Source organism: Podarcis bocagei (genome assembly GCF_964188305.1).
Source record: "Podarcis bocagei genome assembly, chromosome: 4".
Classification (NCBI taxonomy): Eukaryota; Metazoa; Chordata; class Lepidosauria; order Squamata; family Lacertidae; genus Podarcis; species Podarcis bocagei.
Window position 1 is genome coordinate 91,375,622 of NC_138128.1, and position 24,836 is coordinate 91,400,457.

The window sequence follows — 24,836 nt, forward strand, 5'->3', positions numbered from 1 at the left end:
AACAGCTTCTGTAATTCCCTGGACTGTCCTTAGAAAATAGGAACACTTGGAGGCTCTGTGTTATGTACTGAGTTGAATAGGATCCAAAATGCAGCAGTCTGATTGGTCCTAGAACAACAGGATCCAGATTGCAGCAGTCTGATTGGTCCGCAGGAGCCACCCAATCCAACTCCAGGTGGAAGTGAATCCGCAACCTGATTGGCCGACAGGAGAATCCCAAAATTAGCCAGTCACGTGTGGCCCATTGTGTAAATAATGTATATAAAGCAGACATTTCGGGGGAACTTCCATTTCTCACTACTATGAGCTGAATAAATCCACACTCGACTCCGAATATATTTCACTCTGCTTGGTCTCCCTACACACAAAAAACATGCGTGCTCTTGAGTGAGCCACTGGAAGGCTTGAACCCTCAATATTTTCCCCAGATCTTTCAAAATTAAGACAAGGGGGGGAACAAACAGGTCTAGAGTTGACTCAATATGAGGTATTCCTTTCCAAGCAGGGAGAGTTCAGATTATGAGCAGCTCCCACAGGAACTTTGGCCTTCTCTGGCAACTTGTTATGGCAAAAATGAGAAATCAAATATAGTTATGAAAGACCAGGTTATGGTGACCTGCGTATGGATTCAGGGCGAGTGCGGAACAGGCCGAACTTTGCTCCCAAAGATTATGGCAGCTGCCACTATATAATCTTGCATGTTGTGCCAACTCACTTCTTTCTGGGAGAGGCTCAGTGAAAAAGATAACATATTCAAACACAGAAAAAGGGGGCAAGTCTTCATTATGAAATTCAATTCCCAGATAAATAAGAGCCATCAGGTTGGTTCCTCTTCAAAGAAAGCTTTTTAGTGAAAATTTTCCAGGACGCCAGCCCTGAAAGGGGGCACTCATGATTATTGCATCTTATACCATTGCTCATTTTCTGTATAAATCATGAGGGGGAAACCCCTCATTTGAAGACAATTAGTGATGCTGAAATCTTGTTGAAATCAATGGGACAAGTTAGCAGTGTTTGCAGTAGCTTCCAGGTTACCTGTTTGTCGAGCCTTCATAGACCCTCCAAGTATCCCTATTTTCCAGGGACAGTCCTGGATTTGCAGAAGCCGTCCTGGTTTCTGTTCTGATCCTGGAACGAACCACTCTTCCTTAGTAAAGATAAAGGGACCCCTGACCATTAGGTCCAGTCGTGACCGACTCTGGGGTTGCGGCACTCATCTCACTTTATTGGCCAAGGGAGCCAGCGTACAGCTTCCGGGACATGTGGCCAGCATGACTAAGCCACTTCTGGCGAACCAGAGCGCTGTGGGTTAAACCACAGAGCCTAGGACTTGCTGATCAGAAGGTCGGCGGTTCGAATCCCTGCGACAGGGTGAGCTCCCGTTGCTCGGTCCCTGCTCCTACCAACCTGGCAGTTTGAAAGCATATCAAAGTGCAAGTAGATAAATAGGTACCGCTCCGGCGGGAAGGTAAACGGCATTTCCGTGCGCTGCTCTGGTTTGCCAGAAGCGGCTTAGTCATGCTGCCCACATGACCCGGAAGCTGTACACCGGCTCCCTTGGCCAATAAAATGAGATGAGCGCCACAACCCCAGAGTCGGTCACGACTGGACCTAATGGTCAGGGGTTCCTTTACCTTTACTATTGGGCAAATTGGGCCACAGCTTTATTGAATTACAGAATGTGAGTGGTATTGGCTTAGGCATTGATTGGACCCGACTATATCTGATTCCTGCCCTCTGCGCAGGAAGTCCAGTAAGGGTAAACCACTGGTAGGGGGAGCGCTGTCAATGCAAACCAACTCAAGCTCCCCCTGGTGTTCCCATCAAGGTCGTGTCAAGGCCCTATACCCAGGGGCGCCGACTTATAAAAAATATTGGGGGGGCCCATACCGGGGTCCTGGGGGAGGGAGAACACGAGAAGCAGCGCGAGCCTCTGAGAGAACACGAGACCCCGCGCAGCTGCTGCTCCTGCCTCAAGGTAGCGGGTTGGCCGGGTAGGCGTCGGTTCCTTGCTTGAGCAGGACCCCCGTGCCTGCCCGCCTCCTTCCAGGTAGACCGGGTAGGAACCTGGACCTTCGTATAGAAGCGCCAGGCGGCCGCAGGCAGGCAGGAAGGCAGCAGGCCAGGGTGCGTGGATGTTCCCTGCCTGCCTGCCTGCCTTCTTCCAGGTAGACCGGGTAAGAACCTGGACCTTGGTATAGAAGGCAGGCTTGCAGGCAGGCAGGCAGCTGCTGCTGCTGTTCGGTCGGCGGCTCCTTTGCTTTGCTTGCTGCCGCCCAGGCCCCAGGAGCCACAGAGCCAGCGCCGCCTGAGGAGGAATATCCAGCCCATTCAGAGACGCTGCTGCTTCTCTCTCTCTCTCTCTCTCTCTCTCTCTCTCTCTCTCTCTCTCTCTCTTGTTGTTGTTCCGTTCGGATTCCCCCTCCCACCCGGCGGCTCCTCTGGCGCGTCCTGGCAGCAGCGGCGGCGGCGGCGGCAGTAGCTCCTCCTGCAAAACACTTTTCCCTCTCCCTCGGTGTGTTTGTATTTGCATGTACGTGCGCGCGGCTAGCGAGTGCACCTCCTGCCTCTCTCTCCCTCCCTCTCTCTCTCCCTCTCAATCTCCTCGGGACTCTCCAGTCCTTTTGATGCCGCAGCGGCCGCAGCGCTGGCCCGCCAGACTTTACACGAAGGTTCGCGCACTAATAATTTTCTTAAATTATTGGGGGGGCTCCGCCCCCCAATCGAATTTTTGAGGGGGCTCGGGCCCCCTCAAGCCCCATGGAGTCGGCGCCTATGCCTATACCCCAGCCGGGCTTCAAACAAGATCAAGACCCCCGGATTCCTTTAACGGAATACCCTTAAGCTTGGAGGGGCAGGTGATGGCCACACCTCCCCTCCCCCAAACAGGGTCAAACAATGCCTATCCGCAACCCTAACAAAGTTGTGGCGATTGCTACGAGGTAGGCAAAAAACCATTTAAACTGCCCCGGCCACACACACACACCCGGCCAGCGGATTGGCTGGCCGGGCTCTGAGGTGGCCGGGATCCCCCGGGCAATGGGGGACAAAGTCCCCCGCCCCCGGTGAGCAATGGGTGGCCACACAGTCCACCGCAACTCCTCCCCACTGAGAAGTGGAGCAGATTTTGAGCTACAGCTCGTTTAATGTTAGGCTTGGATGCCATGAACCCAGTTGAAATCCTTACTCAGCCACAAAGCTCCCCCCATGGCTTTGGGCAAGTCATTTTCTCTCAGCACAACCTACCCCACAAATATCTAAAACAATGCAATGGCCTTTGGGATTTTTTAAATTTAGAGCCCACCTTTCCACTAAATGGCGCCAACAGAATTAACACAGTAAAATGCAATAATTCACAAAAATGCAGCAACAAAATAATAAAAAAGCAGATAAAACATCCATCAAAACAACCAATTAAACTCTGGGCGGCTTCCAACAGAATATTAAAAACACAATAAAACATCAAACATTAAAAACTTCCCTAAACAGGGCTGCCTTCAGATGTCTTCTCAAAGTCAGATAGTTGTTTATTTCCTTGACATCTGATGGGAGGGCATTCCACACGGCGGGTGCCACTACCGAGAAGGCCCTCTGCTTGGTTCCCTGTAGCCTCACTTCTCGCAATGAGGGAGAAGGCCCTTGAAGCTGGACCTCAGTGTCCAGGCTGAACGATGGGGGTGGAGACGCTCCTTCAGGTATACAGGACTGAGGCAGTTTAGGGCTTTAAAGGTCAGCACCAAGACTTTGAATTGTCACATGAACAACATTGATGAACTTTGAGGGAACCATCTGCTTTTACGAGTTTTGACCCAGCTGGGCCAGTCGCAAATCAGCCACGTCCATTACATGTATGGTTGGATAGCAATACTGTGTCTCTCACCAAGAGGTCAACAAGCTTTTGCAATCAAATAGGCCCTTCAAAGACAGAGAGCGCCTATTTATGTAGGGCAGCCTTTCTCAACCTCAGGTCCCCCTAGATGTGGTTGGACTACAACTACCATCATCCCTGACTGCTGGCTCCCCTTTTCACTAGGGACGATGGGAGTTGTAATCCAACACATCGGGGGACCCAAAATTGGGAAAGGCTGGTTCAGAGGCTGGCTGGGACCATCAACGAACCCATGAATGGTTGAAGAAAACAACATTTCAGCCAGCAAAACATGGTGACTTTCCTTTGGCACGTCAACAATCCATTTGCCTACATAACCATTGGTCCCCAGTGGGCCTCTAGCCATTCTATGTGATAAGGGTTAAAGAAGTTCATCAGTGGTTACCATCACGTCCTTTCCCCCTCTCAGCAGGAAAAATCTGCAGGAGCTTCCTGCAGCTATTTCCTCAGGAAGGAAGGGGTGGCAGAGGTCGCTCCTGGCCTCCTTACACATAACAGAGCAAGTGAGTTTGTTTACCGCACCTTTGAAAATAATCTTTGCTCCTTGATCTCAAAGGGTTTCTCCTCCATTGTTAGAGAGCTCGGGTGGGGTGGAAATGGTCACTGATCTCCACAGGCTACCGAGACACGCTGGCCCAAGATCAGCAAGGATATTCTTGCCCCCGCCATCACTAGCCACACTACGGAAAGTCACTGCTTTCCTCCCCACCTCCCAGAATCCCAACCTTCTCACGGAAAAATCCCTTATTATTCCATCTACTTTCAATTGCCCCTTTTCTGACTCTCTTGCAAGGCTGGATTAAGGGAGTGAATTAAGCAACACGTGAAATAAGATACCACCAAACGAGCCATGCCGCATGTTTAAGACTAACCAATTTATTATGGCTGAAATATACTTGGAGTAGAGAGTGGATTTCATGCTCTTTATTCAGCTCATAGTGGTGAGGAGGAATGAAAGTTCCCCCCACAATATCTGCTTTATATACATTATTTACACAATGGGCCCCACGTGATTGGCTAATTCCAGGATTCTCCTGTAGGCCAATCAGGTTGTGGATTCACTTCCACCTGGAGCTGGATTGGGTGGCTCCTGCGGACCAATCATACTGCTGCATTGGACCAATCAGACTGCTGCATTCTGAACCCTATTGTTCTAGGACCAATCAGACTGCTGCATTTTGGATCCTATTGTTCTAGGACCAATCAGACTGCTGCATTTTGGATTCTATTCAACTCAGTACATAATGCCGTAATCTGTCATGGGCTACAAAAAAATACTCTGAGCACATTCTGTTTCACGTTTTGAACTCACCTAGCTCATCATATTCGCTCACTTCCTGCTTTTAAGCCAGTCACCAGCTCTCATCCTAATCTATCTCAGAGATGGGGCAAGGCCACCTCAGATACAGAAGGATGTGCAATATGGCTGCAAAGAGGAGGATTTCCTTTAGGGTTCCCATATTTCAAAGTTGTTGAGCTTTTTTTAAAAAAGTAAATTATTGTTAAGTAAATTATATTTTTTAGCTAAATTATATTTGTGGGGAATTCGCCAAAACCAACACGTCCAAGATGGGCTGAAATACGTCCAGGCTCTCCCAGGCAATTTGCCCGATTTTTGAAAATTCTGCCCGGACGCCATTTTCAACAGAATCCCGGCTATTTTCGGGAAATATCCGGACGTATGGCAGCCCTAACTTCCTTTAACCAGTTTTTCGCCCCCAGCCAAATTAGTACAGCTCCAAGGGGGCGACCAATCTTAATCTTGCTTTCTGGTTGCGTGCTTTTGGCTCCCGCACAACGCACATGCCGAAGATCCATCAGTTTTCGCATTTTGTATGCGCAGGTGTCTGCAAGCCTTGCGAGCCCGGCGGGAGTTGCCGCCGGGCTCGCAAGGCTTGTGGATAGCAACCTGTTCTGGGGGCGGGGGAAGCTCGGGCTTCCCCCGCCCCAGCCCCGTGGCTGGGGGGGGGAAAATATATTTTTTTTATTCATTTCCCCCCAAAAAAGGAGGTGTGTCCTAAGGGCCAGTGTGCCCTATAGGGCGAAAAATACGGTATTTTGGAAATGTACATCCAGTTTTTTCCCCTTTAATTTTTTGGGGGGCCATCAAGCGAGTGGGGTCCTAAGCTGTAACTTGTTTAGCTTATATGTATATGCAGCACTGTCCAGCAATGACATACTTGAGGGTTCTGCAGGACGTTTCACCATGTGTCTGCTTTTGGTGGTTTTGCTCCAGTCCTGTGCTGCTCATGAGAGTGCTGACAAGGTTTCAATGTTGTTGAGTCATGTTGTTATAAAAGGGTGCAGGCAGGAGTGGCTAGAAACATCCAGGAGGTCGCTCTGACTGTTCCTTCGAAGACATGGGAGCAATGAACTCCGGAGCGAACCAGTTTTGGTGAAACGAGAATGTTAAGATGTAGATAGATGGAAAACCTGGTCTCTGCAACATCAGCACCCTTGCTCAGTATTTCTCCAAAGTCTGTGCATTTCCTGGCTTGTGTAACAGCATTAAATATCTGCAGTTACAGACTTCCACTTCTGCTGAGTCACACAAGTCAGCAAAAAAAAAAAAGTGCCATGTTCTTTCTTTTACTGGTCACACATTCCGTTTGTTAGTATTTTCGACAGGGCTGGGGAACTGTAAGTCAAAGGGTTGAATTACAATTGTAGAGTAAAATAGCTGTTTTACCATGAAATATTAAAATGCAAGATTTAAATCTGTAGATACTAGAATGTTTGCTTTCAGTGTTAGGAATGAGGGTTTTTTACAAAAATAAATAAATACATTTACTGGTCACACATTCCGTTTCTTAGTATTTTCGACAGGGCTGGGGAACTGTAAGTCAAAGGGTTGAATTACAATTGTAGAGTAAAATAACTGTTTTACCATGAAATATTAAAATGCAAAATTTAAATCCATAGATACTAGAATGTTTGCTATCAGTGTTAGGAATGAGGGGTTTTTTTACAATAAAAAATACATTTACCCATCATGTTTTTTAATATAACTTCTGTATTTGGAGGTAACTTTCCGGAGTAGACTGTATTTGAGATTTGAGTGTTTGGCTATTTTTCGTTATGGAAAAAATTTTTTTTTTCACCCTGTGAAATAACAACAGATTACACTTTTCCATCCTCATGCTTCTGATGTTGGAAAGTTTGATAAAGCAACTTCCATAAAAGGGTTTTAAGAAGCTGCCCAAACGTAAAATGGCAAATAAAGGCACAGAAGTTGTTCCTGGTCGCAGAAACCAACATCCCAGGTTTCCTTTTTGCAAAACCAAGTTTATAGCTTTTAGATTTGTTAAGACAGAGTTGAAATTGTAAAATCTAGGGAGTAGGTGAGTTATAGAGAATGGATGGCTCAGTTGCTTAGAGTGTGGTGTTGATAATGCAAAGGTCACAGGTTTGATCCCCAGATGGGGGACATTTCAGCTTTTCTTGGCACAGAATTTGGATTGCCAAGAGACAGCACATGTCTTCTGCTCTTCTGAGAAAGTTGGACTGCTAGCTAAGAAAAGACAGAAGAACCACAAGGAAAATACAGAATGATGATGACTGCAAGATGGCATCGTCTGAGCATCCTGTGAAAAGTTAGTAAACAAAGCAATGAAGGATCTCTGGAGAGCAAAGACTTGGCTCAAAGTCAGGAAGCCAAATCACCCACTACAGCTATGTTGTCTACAGGAAATTGTCTTGTCAGTCTGGGTGGGAATTGAAGAGTTCAGCTACAGTTGTGTTGCGTTACGAGCAAGGGCAGTTGTGAAGGCTTCAGGGATACCTATCCCACCCACGGTGGGATGCCAAGAAGCAGATAAAGAAGAAGAGTTCTTACCAAGTAGTTTGTTCAATATACACACAGAGAGACGAAGGAATGCGGTCTGTCTCAGATAATGGCGTTGCTCCAAGTGAAGTCCCACCCCCTCCGTCCCTCCTATTCTACTATATACCTGTGCTGGCTGATCTGTGCCTTCTGCCTCTGAGCTTTCTGTTCTACTACTCTCAGGGCACGCCTGGTCCTGGGAGAAGGGGGTCAGGAAGGCTTTCTAGGGACACGGAGTCTGTTAGCTGTCTCTCCCCTGGTGGTGCTTCTTCTTCCTGCTGCTCTCCCAATATTTCCCAGCTTCTCCCCTCTGCAGCCTCTGAAGTATGACCTTTGGCAAACCAGTGTTCTAAATCTATACAGTGGTACCTCCGGTTACATACGCTTCAGGTTACATACGGTTCAGGTTACAGACTCCGCTAACCCAGAAATAATGCTTCAGGTTAAGAACTTTGCTTCAGCATGAGAACAGAAATTGGGTTCCAGCGGAGCGGCAACAACAGGAGACCCCATTAGCTAAAGTGGTGCTTCAGGTTAAGAACAGTTTCAGGTTCAGTACGGACCTCTGGAACGAATTAAGTACTTAACCTGAGGTACCACTGTACTGTCCTCCTCTTCTCAGGAAGGTACATAAAGGGTGGGGTGGTTCCCGCCATTCCTCTTCAGTCCAGCCCCTGACAGCAGTAGAGTTTTTTTCATAATAATAAATAATGACACATTTACTGACGCATGCTTAGTGCATTATGGAACGGGGGGGGGGGCAGAACTTTTGTCAGTTGGAGGGTTTCATACTCCTTCCAAACCACCAATCTTAGCCACGATATGCAAAAATGTGGACCTTGAAAGTACATCAGATATATGACAAAGGGGCATGTTGAAATTTTCTTGCCCTCTTGCAACACACACCATAAATTCGAGTCCATAGTGTCGTCCCATCTTTTCCATTTTTGCAAACACACAGGGAAGCAATTTCTGCTCCGTCTCCTGTTTTTTTCATCTGTTTGCGCGGAGTTGACTTTACAGTGCAAAAGCCATCTGCCAAAGGGAGGGGGGAGCCTGTTTGGGGGAGACGATCGGCTGTTTACTGACGCTCTGGCTCCTTCCAGATGGAAGAAGACAACATCTGCTGCAGTTCCGATTAGTCCTTGTGCCACATCACCAAAAAAAAAGGTTGAATCCTTACCATATGTGAAGAATAAAGCTAAAATATGTGGTGGGCCTATAGCGGACACACAGTTTTGTGGGAAATCACAATTTCAATAAATGTTACCGCTAGGGGAAGTGACCTATGCAATGAGCTTTCGTCCTATTCTGTTTGAACAATGCTCACATGGAGGTCAGACAATGTCCAGTCTTTACTGAGCTTTCATTCTGATTTGTTGACAGGGTGGTTATAGGACATTGAGGAATTCCCCCTAATTTACTCTGCTCGTCTCCCTGTTAATCATTTGTTCACCCAACACTTTTCAGTGAATTGCTCACTGCAAGAAGGCCAGCTATTTTAAAAGAGGACTCGTTGCGCTGGAGCAGGGGTAGACAACCTAAGGCCCATGGGCCACAAGCAGCCCACGGGGGTCATTTAACCAGCCCACAAGCTGCCCCCAAACTGAGCCACCCGCTCAGCAAGCCCCCATGCGCTGCGCTAAACCGGCACGGCACAGGGACTCACTTCCGCGATGCCAGAAATCGCACCTGTGCAGATGCAGGCACTGTAAATAGCATCTGCGCAGATGCAGACGGCAGAAAGCGCAGGCTCGCACGCTCACACACATGTGCAATTCGGCCCATGGAGAGATCTCCGCCAGAGTGAACCGACCCAGGCAAGGCAAACCTTGCTGACCCCTGCACTAGAGGGCAACAGAGCTGCTTAGTCCATTTCATAGCTTACCCTCCCAGGGCCCCTATTTTCCAGCGACAGTCCTGGAATGACAGAAGTCGTCCCAGTTTCTGATTTGATCCTGAAATATCCTGGTTTTCATTTTTCCTCCTCTCCACGTAGAATCATAGAATCATAGAGTTGGAAGAGACCACAAGGGCCATCGAGTCCAACCCCCTGCCAAGCAGGAAACACCATCAGAGCACTCCTGACATATGGTTGTCAAGCCTCTGCTTAAAGACCTCCAAAGGAGGAGACTCCACCACACTCCTTGGCAGCAAATTCCACTGTCAAACAGCTCTTACTGTCAGGAAGTTCTTCCTAATGTTTAGGTGGAATCTTCTTTCTTGTAGCTTGGATCCATTGCTCCGTGTCCGCTTCTCTGGAGCAGCAGAAAACAACCTTTCTCCCTCCTCTATGTGACATCCTTTTATATATTTGAACATGGCTATCATATCACCCCTTAACCTCCTCTTCTCCAGGCTAAACATGCCCAGCTCCCTTAGCCGTTCCTCATAAGGCATCGTTTCCAGGCCTTTGACCATTTTGGTTGCCCTCCTCTGGACACGTTCCAGTTTGTCAGTGCCCTTCTTGAACTGTGGTGCCCAGAACTGGACACAGTACTCCAGAGAACAATTTAAAGTGGTGTGGGTGGGTGCAAAAACAGAGTCCTGTTTATCCTAAAATAAAATCCCTGCACCAAATACAGTGGTACCTCGGGTTACATACACTTCAGGTTACATACGCTTCAGGTTACAGACTCCGCTAACCCAGAAATAGTACCTCGGGTTAAGAACTTTGCTTCAGGATGAGAACAGAAATTGTGTGGCGGCAATGCGGCAGCAGGAGGCCCCATTAGCTAAAGTGGTGCTTCAAGTTAAGAACAGTTTCAGGTTAAGAACAGACCTCCGGAATGAATTAAGTACTTAACCCGAGGTACCACTGTAAAGGAATGGTGAAGCTGGCATACAAAGCACTTCCTATATTTTCAAAGGAAAAGGTCACCAATGCGCTTTAAATTATTTCATTGCAATGCTTCCACAGCCAGCCATTTCTTAGGAAACATATGGAGTGTTTATTCCTTTATTGTAAATGGCACTTGACACTGTCTACTCAGAAGTAAGATGTTTCCAGGCTGTGTTGTATAGCCATACCTCAGAAGTCGAACACCTTGCAAGTCGAATGTTTTGGCTCCTGAATGCCGCAAACCTGGAAGTGAGTGTTCCAGTTTGTGAACGTTCTTTGGAACCCACACGTCTGATGCTGCTTTTGTGGCTTCTGATTGGCTGCAGGAGCTTCCTGCAGCCAATTAGAAGCTGCGCTTTGGTTTCCAAAAGTTTTGGAAGTCGAACGGACTTCCAGAACAGATTCCATTCGACTTCCGAGGTACGACTGTACTTAAACTGCAAGACAGTATTCTGGAACTACATGCACAACAGCAAATAAAGGACAGTGGGATACATATGGGCTGGGTGTTCATCAGTATGCAGATGACACCCAGCTATCTGTCTCCTTTAAATCAGAACCAGCGAAGGCGGTGAAGGTCCTGTGTGAGTGCCTGGAGGCAGTTGGAGGATGGATGGCAGCTAAGAGATTGAGGTTGAATCCTGACAAGACAGAAGTACTGTTTTTGAGGGATAGGGTTAGGATTAGGGTTAGGGTGTGGGGGATTCCCTGGTCCTGAATGGGTTAACTGTGCCCCTGAAGGACCAGGTGTGCAGCCTGGGAGTCATTCTGGACTCACAGCTGTCCATGGAGGCGCAAGTTAATTCTGTGTCCAGGGCGGCTGTCTACCAGCTCGACCTGGTAAGCAGGCTGAGACCCTACCTGCCTGCAGACTGTCTCACCAGAGTGGTGCATGCTCTAGTTATCTCCCGCTTGGACTACTGCAACGCGCTCTACGTGGGGCTACCTTTGAAGGTGACCCGGAAACTGCAATTAATCCAGAATGCGGCAGCTAGACTGGTGACTGGAAGTGGCCGCCGGGACCACATAACACCGGTTCTGAGAGATCTGCATTGGCTCCCAGTACGTTTCTGAGCACAATTCAAAGTGTTGGTGCTGACCTTTAAAGCCCTAAACGGCCTCGGTCCTGTATACCTGAAGGAGCGTCTCCACCCCCATCGTTCAGCCCGGACACTGAGATCCAGCGCCGAGGGCCTTCTGGCGGTTCCCTCATTGCGAGAAGTGAGGTTACAGGGAATCAGACAGAGGGACATCTCGGTAGTGGCGCCTGCCCTGTGGAACTCCCTCTCTGCAGATGTGAAGGAAATAATCAGCTATCCTATCTTTAAAAGACATCTGAAAGCAGCCCTGTTCAGGGAAGTTTTTAATATTTAATGCTGTACTGTTTTTAACATTTGATTGAGAGCCGCCCAGAGTGGCTGGGGAAACTCAGCCGGATGGGCGGGGTATAAATAAATTATTATTATTATTATTATTATTATTATTATTATTATTATTATTATTATTATTATTAAATACATTTAGGGTGGGAAAGTTTTGTTTGTTTGATGTCCCTATTATAAGGTTACCAGATGTCCCCGTTTTCTGGGGACAACCCCCGGATTTACAAATCAGTCCCCATACAAAATCCATTGAAGTGTCCCCGGATTCATTGAAAAAAATCTGGTAACCTTACGGCCTATTATGGAATAGGACATCCAGAGAGGAGGGTATGTTATTCTAGGGAGAGTGTGTAAAAACCTACTTGTACTTCACCACTGGTTGCGAAGCAACACAAAAAGAGATTGCAAGGGGAAAGGATTTTTAATTTCTGTCCAATTTATAAATTGAGGCATGAACAGGGCACAGCTTCAAACAGCAACCTGGAAAAGCAGGAGGAATTCCGGCAGTCATGTTTGCAACCTGCATGCAGTTTCTTACACGGCTTTTCAGGGATAAACGTGGAATCACCAGTGGGAGAAAGGGGACGTCTCCAAATTCAAAACTGGAAGATTCTTTTTCCTACATCTCCGACGATCTTCCGAAACCCCCCTATCTGCCAAAAGAAAAAGACAAAAAGCCAACCACAACAAAAATACGGTTAAAATTCTCTTTACAAAGGCACGCTGACTCTTTGCTTGTGACTTCTCCTCCAGTGACCTCAGGGGAGATTGCGTGACAGCAGTAATTTGACACTCCCATCAGCATCAGAAGCTGCTAATGAGTGAGAGTTCCTCAAACAAAAGTTTATGTAAGTTGCCTTGAACTGAGTCAGCAGCAACCAGGGAATAGCGGTTTTCACCTTCAGTTCTGCTGGGGAGAGACCTGTAGACAGCTGAGCTGAATCGGACCGGGAGCTTTTGGGCAGCAACAGAACCAAAGAGGTACTGAATCGCTTGGGCAGTGGAAGTAGAGAGGATGCTATGTAATGGCTATTTTGCCTGTCACTCTTTTCGCCTCACTGCTATCTGAAATTTGTGTTACTTACTTGGGGCTAAGTTTTCAGAGGGCTGGGAGTCTGCTGGGCTGCTCTGCAGAGAAGGCAGTTTGTTGTTGTTGTTTAGTCGTGTCCAACTCTTCGTGACCCCCTGGACCAGAGCACGCCAGGCCCTCCTGTCTTCCACTGCCTCCTGCAGTTTGGTCAAACTCATGCTGGTAGCTTCGAGAACACTGTCCAACCATCTCGTCCTCTGTCGTCCTCTTCTCCTTGTGCCCTCCATCTTTCCCAACATCAGGGTCTTTTCCAGGGAGTCTTCTCTTCTCATGAGGTGGCCAAAGTATTGGAGCCTCAGCTTCAGGATCTGTCCTTCCAGTGAGCACTTGGGGCTAATTTCCTTAAGAATGGATAGGTTTGATCTTCTTGCAAAAGCAGTACTCAACACTAATGTCTCACAACAAATGTAGCTGATTTGTAAGAAAGACTGTACAGCCTGAAAAAAGAGACAAGGCATGTGCTTTTGCAAACCAAGAAAATCTTTAATGGTTTTTTAAAAGCCCTTTTTGCCACCCCCCTTGGAATGGGCTAATGCAGAAGACATGGCTGATCATGAGTTCTTTGTAACTTGAATTTGCACTCGCATCAGTTCACAGAGGATGATCCAGTTAAAGGTCTCCTTTTAATCAAGCATCTTGACTTCTGAAAGCCTGTCTGTACTCCCCTCTGCTCTCTGAGTTTTCTTCATAAGTAAAGAAACAGAACGAGAGCAAAATAATATTCAGAATTAATAACAATTTGCAGATTTGTTGTTCCGTTAGCTCAGTCAGTAGAGCAGGAGACACTTAATCTCAAGGTTGTGGGTTTGAGCAAAAGATTCCTGGTTTGGACGAGATAATCTTTTTGGTCCCTTCCAACTCTACAATTCTATAATTCCCCAAAGAGTTGCATCGGGCACCTTCATTGTCCAGCTTCCAGAAAATACTTAAGGTGCTCCTTATTACCCTGGCTTTTGTTTTAAGACTCACCTTAATTTTGTGATTGTAAGTTTTCAGTATTGTGTTTTAACGCTGTAACCTGCCCTGGGAACTCAGGGTGAAAGGCAGGTAATAATAAGAATATAGTTCACCTGTATTTTAGGGCAAGGGCCATGGCTCAGCGCTAGAGCATCTTCTTTCTATACGTGAGGGTCCAGGTTCGATCCCTGCTGTTTCCAGGTAGAGCCAGGACAGAAAGAACTCCTGCCTAAAATTCTGGAGAGCTCTGGCCACTTATAGTGTGTAGACCAGCCTTGGGTCCCCAGGTGTTGTTGTACTACGACGACTCCCATCGTTCCAAGCCAGCATGCCTAGTGGTCAGGGGTGGTGGGAGTTTTAGTTCAAGAACATGGGATGGGGCAATGTTGAGAAAGGCAATATTCAGCTAGGTGGACCAATGAGCCAACTCAATATAAGGCAGCTTCCAGTAAAGTAGGCTGATATTATCGCTAGACTGCGGTGTGGGATTGTGGCCACAGTGGCAGGATCTGAGGCGGATAGTGGCTTGTGTGAATTCGTACTGGAAGAATGAGTTGATCTAGGGACGTTCTGGCTTGCAGTAAAATTCTATACATGTCTGCTCAAAGCAAAGTCTCACTGAGTTCCGCAAACCTTATTCTGAATTCAGTGGGGCTTCTGGATAGACATATATTATTATTATTATTATTATTATTATTATTATTATTATTATTATTATTACATAACAAATCCATTGAGCATTAAAACATCCCTAGTTAAATAGACAATTAAAAATGTGTAACAATTAAAAGAGTGAAAAAACAGCTGAAACAATAAAGCCAAAAGTCCAGTTCAGGGGAATCCGCGCTTTAACAGGTATGTCTTCAGGAGCCCGCAGAATGCCAATACTGATGGGACTCTTGTATTTATCTTATATGATTGCAGTATCAGAAATGTAAACACTGACCATTGTTGTATTTCTTCCATTTTCTATTGTCTGTTGTGCAATGAATGGGAACTGCACAGAGGACTGTGCCCGTTGTTTCATTCCTGTTTCAGTACTTTTAACAAGCTCTCGAATTGCTAAATGAACACCTAGCTCCTATTAGAATACTACATACTGAGCAAAAATGAGGTCAGCTGCTTTGCTTATACAGTGGAACGAAGCTTGATTAGAATTATTCATAAATTTATATCTATACAACCATATCATAAAATATAGATGGCTCAGGTCCAGTTGTCTAGGGCAAAGAATTAGCTCTTATCTTCATGATCCCTGGTCTGTGAAACAGGAAGAGTAGTTACAAAACTGCTGTAAGAGAGTACAGGTAACTCAAACACATCTAACTTGAGCACATTCAGCTTTCCGCCATGCTCAACACTCATGGGGCATTGCAGCTGCCACTGGGGCAGGTCGCCAAGCTATTGCCCCCTCATTCCAGCCTATAGGCAGGTGGTACTAAGGATACATGCCTTGCCCTGGGCACTGGCAACCCACGCTATACCACTGGTTTTACGTGCTTAGCAAAAAAGGGGGGGTTAAAAAAAGGCAGGCATCTGGGGGAAAAGACTTTGGCAATCGCACCCGACATTGAACCCAATGTATTTTGACTATACCCAATTTTGGCCTTACACGCTTTCTCCAGAGCGCAACCCCTTCGTAGCTTGAGAGTTGCCTGTATCTCAGTGGGATAATGGGGCCCAATCCACCGGCAGAGAAAGAACCCAGCTGCCATTTGACTCCTCTACTCCCTGAATGGTCTCCATCCAAGCGATAATTATAATAACTATGTCACCTTAAGAAATTGTGCCTGTGCTTGTTTATTTTCTTCTTCCCTCCCAATCCCTTTTCCCTCTTGTGTTGTGTCTGTTATATTTGCAGAAACCCCTTAAGTAATCTTTCCGTAAAGCCTGGTAGATTTTAGGCATGTTATTTTGGGGATGACGATAATTTGTGCCTTGAAAGTGCTGTAGAAATGACGGGATTCTTCACGTTTCTTGGAATCCTCAAAGGGAGTGCTTCAAACCCGCTGTAAAGTGTTCAAAAGCGAATTCAATGCATTTTAATATTTCTGGCAGTGACAGATGGGAACCTTGAAGAAAATCGAAGACTCTGTCAGTGTTGGGCCGATAGAGTTCGAAACATGCAGCAAAGGTGCAGGAACAACCGCTGTGTCCAACCCTAGGAATGTATCTCCTGGGAATGAACCAGAACGAGGGAGTCCGTTCCTGCGTTCAGTCCCAACCAGAGAATCTCTCCGATCCCCTCGGGGGTCAGTGGTGAGTTTCCACGGCATCCAGTATTCCATCAAGCAGTCCCGGGGACCCCCGTGCAAACGGAAAGTGGTGGAGAAGAAAATCCTTCATAACGTCTAGTAAGTGCATGCAATATGCGTCTTAACAGAGAATTTTGGGGGAAGTCTTAATAATAATAATAATAATAATAATAATAATAATAATAATAATAATTTTTATGTATACCCCGCCCATCTGGCTGGGTTTCCCCAGCCACTCTGGGCGGATTCCAACACAATATTAAAATACAGTAATGCATCAAACATTATTATTTTTTGCTCTATAAGACTCACTTTTTCCCTCCTAAAAAGTAAGGGGAAATGTGTGTGCGTCTTATGGAGTGAATGCAGGCTGCGCAGCTATCCCAGAAGCCAGAACAGCAAGAGGGATTGCTGATTTCACTGCACAGCGATCCCTCTTGCTGTTCTGGCTTCTGAGATTCAGAATATATTTTTTCTTGTTTTCCTCCTCCAAAAACTAGGTGCATCTTATGGTCTGGTGCGTCTTATAGAGCGAAAAATACGGTACCTAAGGAGCTCGTCTTCCTGATTCATTGAGAGCTCAAGACAATAAATGTATTCAGATAGTAAATGGAATGGGTGAGCTGAAGTTTTAGGTATCATTTTTTTTGGGGGGGGGAGTTCTCAATATCAATTGCTTAGTTAATGGCACAATTCTGAAAGGATCACTGCAAATATCTTTGCCGAGATTTTGTGTGTGGAGAGAAAAGCCCAGCCTTAAAGTGCTGGATGTGCCTTTGGGAGGTCCAGGTCTACAGCAAGCCTACTGGGAAGCAGGGCGAAGAGACAATATGACATAAAGATGGGGAGAATACATTATTGAAGCAGGGCCCTCATGTGTGACAGAAACAGGCACCTCGAAAAGGTCAAAAAGGAGCATCCAATCCCATTCTTCAGCTTTGCCTCAGTATGAGACACAATCCCATCCTCCTCTGCCTATAAGCCTGCCGTGATTTAATTATGTTGTTTTATTTGCTGGAGGAATGTGTACCACATGTTAGATGTGTCATTTCCCTTGGGGAGACTTGAGCTTCCCATCAAAAGAATGGGCTTCTCCCTTCAGGATGCTTGTGCTGGTCCTGGGGGCTAACTGAGAGGCGAGGTCCGAGTCTAGTCCAAGGTCAATGGTGCAGTATGGAGGCTGTCCATCAAAGCTGAAGCTGGGTCCAAGGCAGGGAGTCGGGTGGGGTCAGGAACTCAGGCAGGAACAGGCTACCAACAATGTTGCTCCCGCAACCTGGGACTGGGGCTGACTGGCTTTTATCTGCCCCGAGGCATAGGGCGGACCCGGTCCACAGGTGATTCGCCTCTCCTGGCCTGGAGGCGAGCACTCCTCCTGCAGGAACTTAGTTCCCTCCACCTCTCTGCCCTGAGCCTCTGCAGCTCAGGAGAGGTTGGAGGGTTACCGGACCCAGAGGCAACCTCAGCTTCCCCTGACGGGGCTGAGAGTGGAGCACCTGCAGGCAATGGGTCCCCCATCACCTCAGGAGCCAGAGCAGACACAGCTGGTGCCTGCAGCTGAGGATCCAGCACAGGTGAGGACCCTTCAGGCTCATGCCCCAGCCCCAGCTCAGCTGGTTCTGCAGGCGGGGACTCCTGTGCAGGCTGGGATTCCTCAGGTTCAGCCTCCGAGTCCGAATCCAAAGCCATCACCATGCTGCTGCTGCTGCTACTGTTGCTGCTCAGAGCCACTAAATTACTCTGCAAGGTCCACATTATGCAAGTGCCAATCTGATTATATGGGCAGGCACATGAAAGAGCATCCAAATCTGGAAAACAATAGAGTGTTATGTGCACAAACTTCCTCAAGCCTTGAGAAATTCTAGGGAGATAGCCTTCCTTTCATTTGACTTCCTTTTTAAAGTGAGAAGATTGGAAACCAATAATAATAATAATAATAATAATAATAATAATAATAATAATAATAATAATAATAATTTATTACTTATACCCCACCCATCTGGCCCAACAGAGTATTAAAAACACAATAAAACATCAAACATTAAAAACTTCCCTAAACAGGGCTGCCTTCAGATTTCTTCTAAAAGTCAGATACCGTATTTTTCGCTCCATAAGATGAATTTTTTCCTCCTAAAAAGTAAGGGGAAATGTCTGTACGTCTTATGGAGCGAATGCGTGGTCCCTGGAGCCGAATTGCCCAGGGGCGAAAAGGAGATTGTGCTTTTTTTCTTTCTTTTTTTTTAGAAAGAGGGAATAATAATAATAATAATAATAATAATAATAATAATTTATTATTTGTACCCCGCCCATCTGGCTGGGTTTCCCCAGCCACTCTGGGCGGCTTCCACAGAAACCAAAAAACACTAAAATATCATACATTAAAAGCTTCCCTGAATAGGGCCGCCTTAAGGGAAGCGGGTGTTGAAACAAAGCCACTGAGCAGCTGATCAGGAAGCAATCGGGAGGGGAGATAAGGGACTCTAGCGATAAAGGAGGCTGCCTGGGAGGAGGGAGGTAAAGTGTGCTGGTCCAGGGGAGAGATTACCGTGGGGTGAGGTCCACGACCTGAGTCGAGGTTTGGCAGACAGTCCTCCACGGGCGAAGCGGGGTCCACAGCAAGGAGCCGGGCAAGGACAGGAAGTCTGGGGGGGAAAGGACTGGATGCTGGCCGAAACAGCTCTTCAGCGACGTTGCTCCCGCAACCTGGGACAGGGCTGACTGGCCTTTATCTTCTCTGAGGCCAGGGGCGGTCCCGGCCCCCAGGTGACCCGCCTCTCCTGGCCGTAAGGCGAGCACTCCTCCTGGGAGAAACCAGTTCCCTCAGCCTCTCTGCCCTGAGCTTCTGCAGCTCAGGAGAGGCCAGTGGGTTACTGGACCCAGGGGGAGACTCACTTTCCCCTGACAGGGCTGGGAGAGGCGCACCTGTAGGCAATGCGTCCTCAATCGCCTCCGGAGCCTGAGTGGCTTCACCTGGTGCCTGCTCCTGAGGATCCGGCACAGGTGCAGGCACTTCAGAATCAAGGCTCAGCCGGCCCTGGAGGCGGGGACTCCTGTGCAGGCTGGGATTCCTCCGGTTCAGCCTCTGAATCGGATTCCCAGGCCATCACATAAAGACAGCGAACTTGCAAGGAGAGGAGACAGGAAGATTAAAGCAATGAGGAGAGAAATTAGAAGAAGAGGAGGAGCAAAAAAACTGCTCCAGCTAAGGAAAAGACACTAAGGTAAACAAGAGGGAAGGGGGTATTGAAAGGAAGCAGCTGAGCAGCTGATCGTCAAGCGATCAGGAGGGAGATAAGGGACGCTAGCGATAAAGGAGGCTGCCTGGGAGGGGGGAGGTAAAAGCCCATGGATCCTCAGGATTTTTGCATTGAGTCACCCCAAATTCACCATCAGATCACATAGCATGTCCATGGCTACAGCCTGCACCAAAAAAATCACGCATCCACTGTTTCGTGGGGCCGCAATGGCTCAAAAACTTGGTTACAAAGCACGGATCCACATGGATCCTCAGGATTTTTGCATTGGGCTACCCCAAACTCACCGCCAAATCACATATCATGTCTGTGGCCACAGCATGAACCACAAAAATCATACATCCACTGTTTCGTTCAGAATATTTTTTTCTTGTTTTCCTCCTCTAAAAACTAGGTGCGTCTTATGGAGTGAAATATACGGTGAATGGGCAGGGCATAGGTTTCTTTGTATATTTCCATACATATGGGCCAGAAACTTGGTATTTTAAAATGGAAGAGGAGGTATTGAAGAATCCAGATTCAACACCAAATATAGGATTTCACAAACACCTGTGGGCAGGTGGAGGAATAAAATTATGAGCAGAATAATAGCAGGTGAACCATTTATATCACCAACAATTCCAGAACGGAAATTTCTGTAACAAAACGTTGGTGTGGCAGAAGACATGGGAAAAGGATCTGATGTCATTATGCCACATAGATCACGCAGAAAACAATTGATAAACTGAGCCTCCTTTTTATTCATTTTTACTTCTAGTGGCATCATGAGGCCAGGCATGAATGCTATCCTGGGACCAACGGGAAGCGGCAAATCTTCGTGAGTATATCTTAAGGCCAAATTCCACGTAGTGTGGGAAATCTGTTATCAGAAAGCTTTGATTTTTGGAATTATTGTTATTTAATTAGAAGCTAGTAGCACATGCTTTAGGGGACGTGGGTGGCGCTGTGGTCTAAACCATAGAGCCTAGGGCTTGCCGATCAGAAGGTCGGCGGTTCGAATCCCCGCGGCGGGGTGAGCTCCTGTTGCTCGGTCCCTGCTCCTGCCAACCTAGCAGTTCGAAAGCATGTCAAGTGCAAGTAGATAAATAGGTACTGCTCTGACGGGAAGGTAAACGGCGTTTCCGTGCGCTGCTGCTTCGCCAGAAGCGGCTTAGTCGTGCTGGCCACATGACCCGGAAGCTGTACGCTGGCTCCCTTGGCCAATAAAGCGAGATGAACGCCGCAACCCCAGAGTCGGTCACGACTGGACCTAATGGCCAGGGGTCCCTTTACCTTTAACACATGCTTTGGAGATGGGTGAGGATTTTCCTTTCTCTGTCGAAACCGCTTGCCCAGAAGCCTGTCCCCACCCCCTGCTTATGGAACGGAGAGCAGTTTTGGGGAAGAGGATTAAGAAAGAAGAAAGGTCCGGGAAAGAAAGGATTACAAATCTCCCTTCCAGACACACTTCCTTGGGTTTCAGAGCAAGCCTGTGAAGCTGTGAATTGGCTTTAAAATCCTAATTGCGTATAAATTGTGCTTGAAGAATGCTATTTGAAGTCACATGTAATTGGGGGTGCCATTTGAAAGGGGGGGTCAGGGTGCCTGTGCTAGTTTAAACAACTGCATACCCTCCAACATTTCTCCAGTGAAAAAAGGGATGCCCTATTCCATCATCATCATCATCTTCTTCATCATCATCATCATTACTTACACCCCGCCCATCTGATTGGGTTTCCCCAACCTCTCTGGGCAGCTTCCAACACATATAAAAACATAATAACACATTTAATATTAAAAAAAGTTTCGCTATACAGTGGTACCTCGGGTTACATATGCTTCAGGTTACATACGCTTCAGGTTACAGACTCCGCTAACCCAGAAATAGTGCTTCAGGTTAAGAACTTTGCTTCAGGATAAGAACAGAAATTGTGCTCCGGCGGTGCGGCGGCAGCAGGAGGCCCCATTAGCTAAAGTGGTGCTTCGGGTTAAGAACAGTTTCAGGTTAAGAACGGACCTCTGGAACGAATTAAGTATTTAACCCTAGGTACCACTGTACAATGCTGAGTTGGGGGTTGGATAGCTCCATACCCTCCAACATTTCTCCGATGAAAATAGGCGCATCCTAAGGAAAAGTGGGACATTCCAGGATCAAATCAGAACCTGGGACGGCTTTTGTAAATCCAGGACTGTCCCTGAAGAATAGAAAGGCTTTTCTAAGCCTGCAGATACAGCGATGGCAGCACCAACACAGCTGCTGAATTTCTTCTTGTCATGCAGTCATGGAGCAAAAGGAGCCCTGCCAGACCAAAGTATTGGAACCACTACTTATTCATAGCAATAATCCACTACAGTGGTACCTTGGTTTACAACCATAATCCGTTCCGGAGGTTCGTTTGGCAGGTCTTTAAGCAGAGGCTTGACAACCATATGTCAGGAGTGCTCTGATGGTGTTTCCTGCTTGGCAGGGGGTTGGACTTGATGGCCCTTGTGGTCTCTTCCAACTCTATGATTCTATGATTCTATGATTCTATGAAATGTTCTGGTTGCAGGTTGCAACCCAAAGCATGCTTTTGCCAATGGGGCCTCCCAAAAAAAATTGTTCGTAATCAGAAAAATTGTAATGCAAAAAAAGTTTGCAAACCGGGGCACACGCTTCTGGGCTTGATGTGTTTGTAATCCAAAACGTATGCAAACCAAGACGTATGCAAACCAAGGTACCACTGTAATAACCTGTTTCTCCAATGTTCCATTTAAGAGCATCATTTGCTTGCTTTCCAGTGGGCTTCCTTAGCACAAGATTTGAATTCCTCATTGGTTTGTTTTATATGAAAATTTTTTTTTGCTTATCAGTGTTTTTAAGAGTGAGAATGTCTCTTCCAGAGCTGGTTAGGAATAACACAGTCCTCAGAGTTTGGGTCCAGAAAAAGAACTCGCTGTGTTGTTCATCATTATCCCTGTTGGAAATCGTAGTCTCAAAAGCAGGAGGACTTGACAGAACATTTCATAGAATCATAGAATCATAGAGTTGGAAGAGACCACAAGGGCCATCGAGTCCAACCCCCTGCCAAGCAGGAAACACCATCAGAGCACTCCTGACATATGGTTGTCAAGCCTCTGCTTAAAGACCTCCAAAGAAGGAGACTCCACCACACTCCTTGGCAGCAAATTCCACTGTCAAACAGCTCTTACTGTCAGGAAGTTCTTCCTAATGTTTAGGTGGAATCTTCTTTCTTGTAGTTTGGATCCATTGCTCCGTGTCCGCTTCTCTGGAGCAGCAGAAAACAACCTTTCTCCCTCCTCTATGTGACATCCTTAGAGGATTTTACCATCTCTAGCCTCCTAGAGACACGGGTGGCGCTGTGGTCTAAACCACTGAGCCTTGGGCTTCCTGATCAGAAGGTTGCCGGTTCAAATCCCCGCAATGGGGTGAGCTCCCATTGCTCAGTCCCAGCTCCTGCCAACCTAGCAGTTCGAAAGCACGTCAAAAGTGCAAGTAGATAAATAGGTACCACTGTGGCGGGAAGGTAAACGGCATTTCCGTGTGCTGCTCTGGTTCACCAGAAGCGGCTTAGTCATGCTGGCCACATGACCCGGAAAAACTGTCTGTGGACAAACGGCGGCTCTCTTGGCCTGTAAAGCGAGATGAGTGTCGCAACCCCAGAGTCGTCTGCAACTGAACAACTGTCGCGTCCTTTACCTTTAGCCTCCTAGATGTTTTGGCTGCTCGAAAAGATCCTGCTGGCTTGTCAGGGGATGTTCTTATAGATGGTGTCCCACAACCTCCCAATTTCAAGTGCATCTCAGGATATGTAGTTCAGGTGAGTGTCTCAGCCGTTTGGATTTTGCTTCTGCTATATCTGTTTCCCCCACCACCCCAGTTCTTGGGATGATAAGCACCCATCAGCATGACACAGTCAAAGCACTATCATACCACTTCAAATAGCCACGGCTTCCCCCCAAAGAATCCTGGGAACTAGAGTTGCTGAGAGCTGTGGAACTCCTCTTCCCCCCTCACAGAACTACAATTCCCAGAGTTCCCTTGGAAGAAGGACTGACTGTTAAACCACTTTAAGAACTGTAGGTCTGTGAGGGGAATAAGGGCCTCCTAACTGTCATGACTAAAGTCTTTGTGGGCAGAAACTGGAAAGTGCTAGAAAATTCTGGAAGATTCTAGAAGGTTCATTTCCGATGCAAATATTGTTTTGACTATCTCAAGGTCACACTGAGCCAGGAGGGAGAAATTCCTGCACTCAGCGAACTGCTCTCTATCACTCTCTCTAACTTTCATTTGTACCTTGTGTGTCTGAAATTTTTTGTAACAAGCCTTTGCCTTTTAGGACAGTGGTATCTTGGTTCTCAAGCTTAATCCGTTCCGGAAGTCCGTTCCAAAACCAAAGTGTTCCAAAACCAAGGCATGCTTTCCCATAGAAAGTAATGCAAAATGGATTAATCCGTTCCAGACTTTTAAAAACCACCCCTTAAACAGCAATTTAACATGAATTGTACTATCTAACAAGACCATTGATCCATAAAATGAAAGCAATAAACAATGTACGGCAGTCACACAATCAATCAATCAGTAGCTGAACTGGGTCCCACACAGTCACCAAAAGAAAACAAAATGAGTCGTAAAAACACAAAATAAACAGCAAAACAGACAGACCTCAGCGTAACACTGAAAATGGAAGTGTGGCACTCAAAACGGAGCATGTTCGACTTTTGAAAAAAGTTTGCAAACCGGAACACTTGCTTCCAGGTTTGCAGTGTTTGGGTTCCAAGTTGTTTGAGTACCAAGGCGTTTGAGAACCAAGGTACCACTGTAAAAGCTTTTTCTTTTGGACCTTTGACTCTGCATGGTCTTTTTTTATTTACTGCAAGACTCTGTCTCCGTCAATAACAAATCTCTGCATCCTTAACAAAGCTCCCAGGATTCCTAGGGGGGAAGCCATGACTGTTTAAAATGGTATGATGCTGCTTTGAATTTATAGGGCAGATGGGGCCTAAACAGAGAGTAGACCCATTAAAATTAAGGGGCTTTCTTGAAGTAAGAGTCAGCTGCTAGTGCATTCAGTTTCTGCACCTGGAATGGCAGGGCGGAGGGAAGAACGATATTCCTTTGCATGTGCTTTCTTACAGTCAAAATATTCTGCTTTCAGGATGATGTTGTCATGGGAACAATGACAGTGAGGGAGAATCTGCTGTTCTCAGCAGCCTTGCGGCTTCCGAACTCTATCAGCTTTCAGGAGAAGGAAGAGCGTGTAGTCCAGATTATCAATGAGCTGGGGCTGAGCAAAGTGGCTGATACTAAGGTGAGCACATCTTGGGGGTAATTTAAAAGGTTTTGCTGATATCCCCATAGCTG

The 24,836-nt window shown here is 46.8% G+C and overlaps 1 protein-coding gene across 1 annotated transcript in view; it reads left to right on the forward strand.

The window, feature by feature from the left end:
• The first annotated feature begins 12,673 nt into the window (after positions 1–12,673).
• Positions 12,674–24,836, forward strand: part of LOC308585698 (broad substrate specificity ATP-binding cassette transporter ABCG2-like) — a 37,096-nt gene continuing 24,933 nt past the window's right edge. Inside the window, exons 1-5 of the mRNA XM_081191656.1 lie at positions 12,674–12,788; positions 16,042–16,337; positions 20,250–20,309; positions 23,178–23,292; positions 24,631–24,783. Coding sequence (XP_081047782.1) covers positions 16,048–16,337; positions 20,250–20,309; positions 23,178–23,292; positions 24,631–24,783 — 618 coding nt within the window. The 5' untranslated portion in view covers positions 12,674–12,788; positions 16,042–16,047. The remainder of the gene's footprint in view (positions 12,789–16,041; positions 16,338–20,249; positions 20,310–23,177; positions 23,293–24,630; positions 24,784–24,836) is intronic.